General features: G+C 40.7%; 1 protein-coding gene across 1 annotated transcript; it reads right to left on the reverse strand.

The window, feature by feature from the left end:
• Positions 1-1025: 1025 nt before the first annotated feature.
• On the reverse strand, positions 1026-7267 carry TMEM129 (transmembrane protein 129, E3 ubiquitin protein ligase; the record flags this gene model as incomplete). Its single annotated transcript, XM_010075765.1, has 4 exons — positions 1026-1655; positions 3708-3867; positions 6123-6597; positions 7249-7267. Coding segments are annotated over 4 exons (903 nt in total), but the record flags the coding sequence as incomplete, so codon positions are not given.
• Positions 7268-7272: the final 5 nt, after the last annotated feature.

Consider the following 7272-nt stretch of genomic DNA (forward strand, 5'->3'; position numbering starts at 1 on the left):
CTGATAAGATCCTTCTGATTATACAGGTGGAAAGTATTAGGGCTTTTATTCTCCTAGACCAAAGAACTAAAATACTCCTTTCTCTCACTGTTTGACCCACTTGTCAACCTGAGGTTACTACCCCTCTAAGATGGACAACACAAGCAAGCAAATACCAGCATCTCAGCCCCTGCAGTGCACAGGTCAATGTAAGGAGTCAAACACACATTCTCCAGCAGCTTGAGGCTTCTCACCAAGCAGTATGCCAAGTAATTGTTCATTGAAGGGTGTGATGAACAGCTAGAACACTAAGCATTACGTTTAGGAGTAAGGCTCTCTTAAATGTAAGGGAAATGCTTTGATTTTAATTTACAAATTATTCTGATGCAGATCAGATCAAGAAGTGTGCATCAGTACCCTATGAATATTAAAACAGCAACTATTGCTTATAATCAGTCTTTGAACTGCAAGCCTGAAAAACTTTTGTTAATGATGGTTATTCTTGCAGCATCTACCATGGCAACTTATACCTTTGTGATCCTGGCATCTCTTTCAGGGGAAAGGTCACCCCTCAGAAAAATCTCAGAGCTTTGAAATAGCTGAGCACTCTTTCAGAGTATTTATACAGTTCAGATGTTTGCTGCACTCCTTTCAAATCTGTTAAAAAAACCCCATCACCTAAAGAGCATTAAAACCCCAAGCAATGTACCTCCTGGAAACCAACAGATTCGACGACACATAGCAGTAGCAGCATAGGTAAATGGGGTATGTTTCTGAATCCTTCTGTTGTTTCAAATAAATACATCCATCAAAAAATCAGCTAGAGGCAGATTAATGGAATAAAAGGTCCCTTCGGAAGTTGTACATCTTAAGGGATTAAATACCTTAGCCTACAGAAATCAATCCCTTGTGTAAGTGGAGGGGACGACAAGAAGGAACACAACTGGTGTACTTGCTTGATGAACACTTACAAAGATTTATAAGAGCTTTACAAATGGATTAAAGAAGAACAAAAGTATCAATGAAGTCTAACCAAAGTAATGTTCTCAGTTAGCCCTTTAGTAAAGAATCAAAATCCAAGTCAAATTTAAAAATTTAAATAATTTAACCTACATTAAAACTTGAAAACAGAATAGTACTGCAGATATAGAGGGATACCCTTATTCCATCCAAAACATAAGAATGCAAAATATGGGCTAAAAAAAAAAATTCTGGAAACTGACATCTGGTGAATAAAAAACAAAGATACTGGCAAAAGCAGAGAGGAACTGAAAAGATTTACATCTGTTTTCAACAGTGTAAAAGAAAGCTTTGGCATTTGCACCACTGTAGAATGTGAAGTCTCAAACAAATCAAACAGGCCTTTTAACCAAATCTGTTATGAAATACATTAAAATTTAAAAAGTTAAAACATACCCAAGTATTATTCATCGTATTATGCAAACATCTAAAATGCAAAATTTGGCTCTGCAAGTCGGACAAGGCACTTGGCTTGACAGCCAGGTCTCTGGGTGCTGCTGATCCTGCCGGCTGGCAAACCATTTGCCCATGCAGGTGAGGCACCACATGGGACGACAGTAGCATTGCTGGCATTCCCCTTCGTTTGGCTCCTGGCAGTTCTTGATGAGCTTGATGTTAGCGATAGTCTGCATACACCCTATGCATGGCTCCAGCTCCTAAAAGAAGAGAAAAACATCAAAATTAGGAACTGCACAGAATGGTTTCTGTTATTGCTCTTCAAAGGCATTTAGAAAATTATCTTCGCACAAACACAGAAGGAACCTGAGTTGGGCAGACCTTTAAGGCAGAACTGCCCCACCAGAAGATACCAAATGGCTTCAATCTCCAGAGCTGTGTTTTATCAGAACACCCTCTAATGAAGGAGAACAAAATATCTCTAAACAGAAAACCCAGAACTGCTGCATGAGGCCGATTAAACATAAAAGACTGAAAATAAGTGTTCGTTCTCCTTCTGAAGAGCTCCACCTGTTTCCAGAGCACACACAGAGTAAGGTAAGGAAGCAGCCACCTTTATAATTCAGACATGCTATTTTTCAAAAACCATACCAATATAAAGAAAATAAAAGCAAACAGTTCTTACCACTTATTACAGCAAATGGCTGTTCCTGTCTTCCATGTTTGTAAGTAAGAGACATAAATAACAGAGGAAATCGGAACTGAACACAATGGGCACTCATCTTGAAGGACCAGAAATTTGCTTAATTTTTCTTGGATAATATTGGGATAATTGATATTTCCCCACTGTTAATTATGCCACACGAACTTGCAGTTGCATATAGGGAGATCATCTTGCTATGAAGAGTTTTGCAATTAATAAATTACAATTAGCATCTCCCATGTGGCTTCCAACCAAAGCTTCCCCAGAACTTGACAAAACTTCAAAAGACAGCACACTGAACAGGGACGGAGACCTGAATCCTATTCATACTGCTATCGGTGGAACAAAAAGCAGCTCTGCTTTGCGGTCTCTAGTTCCACCTCCAGTGTCTCTTCACTTGTCAGATCAAGCATCTGTTCAACCACACTGGCAGCTGACTGGGGCACGGATCATCCATCTGTGCCTCTTTTCACCCCCATCATTTTCCCCAACCAGGTTCAATGCAGACAAAGTGTTCTGTTAACATGGGGATGAGGAGAGTGCAGGAAGCAGGACTGCTTCCTTGAGAAGCTGCATCAGCTTTTAGCTTGTGAAATTAGGGATTACTTTAGTTTTTAGGCAGGAAAAACTCTAGCATAAAAAGGTTAACTAACTTTTTCAACTTATTTATGGAGCTTCAGAATAGGGAAAAATCCCGTGTTGTATTTTTGATGTCCATATCATAATTTCCGATGTTATTTATCACTCTATGTCAAACCAAAATTCAGTAGCTCAGCTGACACTTAAATGTGTCGCAAATTAAAAGCCCTGCAAGAAAGCAGCTCTCTCAGACACCATATAAGCTGCATGACACTACCAAAGATACCAAGTACTCACTCCATTAGGTAGAACATCTGACACAGACTCGCTGTGAGGTCACCAGAACTAGTTTAATCAGTTACCTCTGGTACATTGAACAGTGCTCTAGTCACATATACAATTGCTGCACAAGTATAATAATGACCAGGTCTCCACAAATATTACTGAAGGAAGGACTCCATGGCATTATTTACAATTAAACCAAGCCCCAATTAAGAATAATTAATTTATTTCAGCAGAAGATCCAGCAAAACCTGGCTGTCTAGAAAAGCAAGCTGTAATGGAACAAACTGCCTAGAGAATGCAACAACAGCTGTGATTCTAGCTCCCCATAAACTTTCTGGAAATGTAACCTCACCATTTCCAAATGTTTTAAAGTAAAATTTTTTATGGAAATTATTATAGGGAACTTTCTTCCACTATACTATTTCTCATGTCTCAAAAAAATCTAATGTTCACAATACAGTTTGTCTCCTCATAGAAGGAGCGTAAGCAGCAGCCAGAACTACTTTTATTACATTTACTGAAATGGATGGTGAGCCCTTGTGACGAATGCACCTGCCCTGAGTGACCAGCACTTTGGTTCAGGCATCACCGACAAGCCAGCCTGACTGGAGTCGGCCCTGCTGTGCAGACCTTGAGAAATTGCGCTAGGCCCCTAAGTAAAGGATTATCAATTACACAGTAATCACAGGCTCACCTATATTGAAAAGTGTAATTATTACAGTCTCACATGGATAGAAAGTCTCACCTGAGTGCTTGGAACAGAATATGACTGGTTAATTTCCACCAGAGATGTAAAGGTTTCGAGAAATAAATCACTAAGGCTTTGATGGATCACAACATTAGCTGCATTGCTGATGGGAGCACGGAGCTTTTCTCGGAGCTCCCCATACTCTGTGGAGTTCAACCTGAAGAAGAAAAGATGGAACAAAATGTTACCATGATTATCCATTCGAATACCTTGATAGTACATTGCAGAGGTTAACGTCAAAGAAGTGAACCCACAGAAAAGCTATGTAGGTTGGTACATACTAGTCAGCATAAATACACAGTGAGTATTTTGTTTTCTTTTGCTGAAGTAATCCGCATGAACAAAAGCAATACAGATACACAAGTCATGCTTTAACTGTAAAGTACTGCATGCACAATTTTTATTCACCCTTTTAATGCCTATTTGTCTAAATTCTAGTTTAAACTCCTGAGGACAGAAATTTGAGTTATGTCACTGTTTCATGTATCACATGGTGATATAGTACATCAGAAGAATGTAAGTCCGCACCAGTTTCTGCGATTTTATTATATAATTTTAGATAAAACCTGAAATTTCAGGTTACAAACAGCTGCTGAATGTGACTTACACTTTCATTTAAGGCTGTAGCAAGCTGCATTTCAAACTAGGTTGCTTCTGCTAAAGTAAGTCTCTCTAAGCGAGGCCCACAGACCTCAAGTGCCACATGAGACCTTGTGCAGATCCTGCAGTGACACATCACTGTTGTTACCCCTTTTTAATATAACAGTTCTGAACTGTAGATTCAGAACTCCCCGGCTCGATGTTTCCACTCGTTAAACAGCTTTCATGGAGATGCGCTGGGAACATCGCCCTGAAATTCCTCATTCTTCCCACCACTTGCTGAGTTTCTGTAGCCCAGTGCAATGAAATGTGAGCGTAGCTTTAGCTCCCGGTGGTCTCCATTGTTTTAACTATTACAGGATAATGTTGTTTGTTACCAGATACTATCTGAACCAATAACAGAGACCTTTGTATCCAGACGAAAAATACACATTGAACATGCAGGGAAATGTGTCCTGCCTACACAAAAGCATTTTTCTTCCTGAAACATCCCACTGTATCTTAAATCTGTTTCTGGATATATACAATGATCCTATATCCTTAATAGGGGAATTTTGTCCTATAGCACTTTTCTTAAATCCTGTATGACTGCATTCTAGCAGAGATTTGCTATTTCTGACTCATCTTCTTACAAGAACTTTTGAACACTCTGCTTGGTGCTGTTCTGTTTAGCCACAAATTAAAATTTTGGGGTTTGGATTTTTTTCCCCTAAAAGGAACTGCCAGAGAAGCCATTATTTTCTCAGCTGGGGATGTAGTTTTATCACTCTGGCACTGAAACACAAAAGAAAATCATCAGTTGTTTAATACTTATTTGGTCACCACTCTCACCGGTCTATAAAAATCTTAGGATTGTCATCCTTACCTTAACTAACCTCTGAGCTATGTTCAGCTAGGTACCTAACACAAACACCTCTATGCCTTCCTCATGCTTGCCAGGACCCCTCTGCTCACCTACAAGTCTGGTGATCTGCCTGCTTTTAATTACCTAGTAAATAAATGCTTCTGACATACAAATTTACAGCAAACAGACACCCAAATGCCTTTTCAATTATATAGTTTTAGGACCATTAGCGTGGCTTTCTGTACTCCTTTAAATGACACAATGACAACAAAGACTTTAGCACCATTCTAATCAGCTTTACAGGTTTCTGCAGAAAGTGTACTTTTGCCTAGCTACATAGAGAGACTGATGAAAAAAATAGCATGGGCCCCCGGAAAACAAGCCCTAACAGTTCACACCATGTCTGCTATCATTTACTGCTACGAGAACACAGAAATGGACCAAAGTCACTTCCTTGCTTTAAGGGCAGTGAGCTTGCAGTAGCTCAGAGAGAACTCTTCTCAGAAGCAACAAAATTATGAGCCTTGAGCAGGAGGGGGGAAAAAAAAAAAAGTCATGGGTGAACAACACCAGTTTTAGACAAATAACTATTTCTCCTCCCCCAAAGTCTGGAAGAGCAAAGATTCTCCCTTTCATTCCTGTTCATCTTTCACCTAAGTTTTTCCAGTTACTGCTTTCTGCATCCAACACAATCCTCTTCCTAAGAATGGATCAAACAGGGCAGTCCCTCTGTTTAACCATTGTGCATTCAATACTGTAGGTGTATGGATCTCTCTAAACAACCTTTCTTCACTGCACTGCATGGCATAATGGTGCATACAGCATCTCTGAACAGCAGGCAGGGAGCAAAAAGGAAGGGATGAGACCCAAAGAGTCTTCAGATCTGCCACAAAAGCACTCCATTAGCACCATCAAATATCATATATATATATATATAGATATATAACATAACACAATAGTTATTTTACCGGATATCAAATGCCTTCACGTAGGGATTATTACTGGTAACGCGGATGGTGAGGAACTGCACAGGCATATTTGAGTCTGGGGTGAGTTCATGCTGTCTGGAGTCAGTCACCGTCAAACGAATGTCCTGCTGCTGCGCAACGTGCAAACAGTAGGTGGTCACTTTAATCACCCACGTGTCCGTAACAATCACCCTTGCACCTGGGGCTCCGGTAGCAAATTTGTCAATTCTCCTAAATTCTGTATTGATGGAAGAAGCTACTGCCTTCCAACCTGACTGTGGGAGAGCATGAACAGCAAGTGTACGGGCTAATGGATGATTATTCCAGCCTTTCCGTGACCAGTAATATGCCAGGGCACTGGTGACTGCTGGAAAGAGAACAGCGAAAAAGAAGAAAGTTTTCCATCCTTTTGAAGCCAGGTAGAAAAAACAAAGATGTTTTTCAGGTGCAGCAAAGCACATACCAAGGTAATAACCTGTAAGGAAGAAGACTTACTTTCAGAAGGCAATTAAGTACATGCATAAACACATAGCCTTGACCCATATACACATACCCTGACCCAACCAGTGAGTTCACCTCCAGCAGAGCTATTGTACTTTTGGATGATAACTCAAATTCAAGTCTTGTCCTAAGCAATCTGAGACAAATGCTTACCTGTCACTGATTTTTAACAGAATTATGTAGATAAATGGAGCTGATTTGAACTTGCAGGTTAAATAAAATTACCTGTAAGATGACACTTAGTATTAGCAGAATTGTATGGCTACAGAAAGCTGATTTGAATTTGCTGATTAAATGCTATTCCTTTGTAATTGCATGTACTCCAATGCAACCAACTAGTTATAAAGTTTAGGGTGTATATTACAAAGAAGCTTGAGAGACACTAAAATACTGATTTCCAAGATGTACAGTGCAATCTGATTCACCCACACCTGCCTGCACCCAGCATACGGACACCACTGGGGAACCCCCTTGCTCCCGCCGGGCACAGCAGCTTCCCAAGCACAGACCTTTGCCTTTCACACCCGCTAGGCCGAGACCTCCCGTTTCTCCCCGGTGACTCTCCCGTGGGGACCCCTCCCCACCACCGGGCCCTCCATCCCTCCCGCCGCCGGCCGGGGCTCACCGAGGGGCAGGAGGGAGTGTGCCA

The sequence above is a fragment of the Pterocles gutturalis genome, unplaced genomic scaffold, assembly GCF_000699245.1.
Source record: "Pterocles gutturalis isolate BGI_N339 unplaced genomic scaffold, ASM69924v1 scaffold49512, whole genome shotgun sequence".
Taxonomy (NCBI): domain Eukaryota; kingdom Metazoa; phylum Chordata; class Aves; order Pterocliformes; family Pteroclidae; genus Pterocles; species Pterocles gutturalis.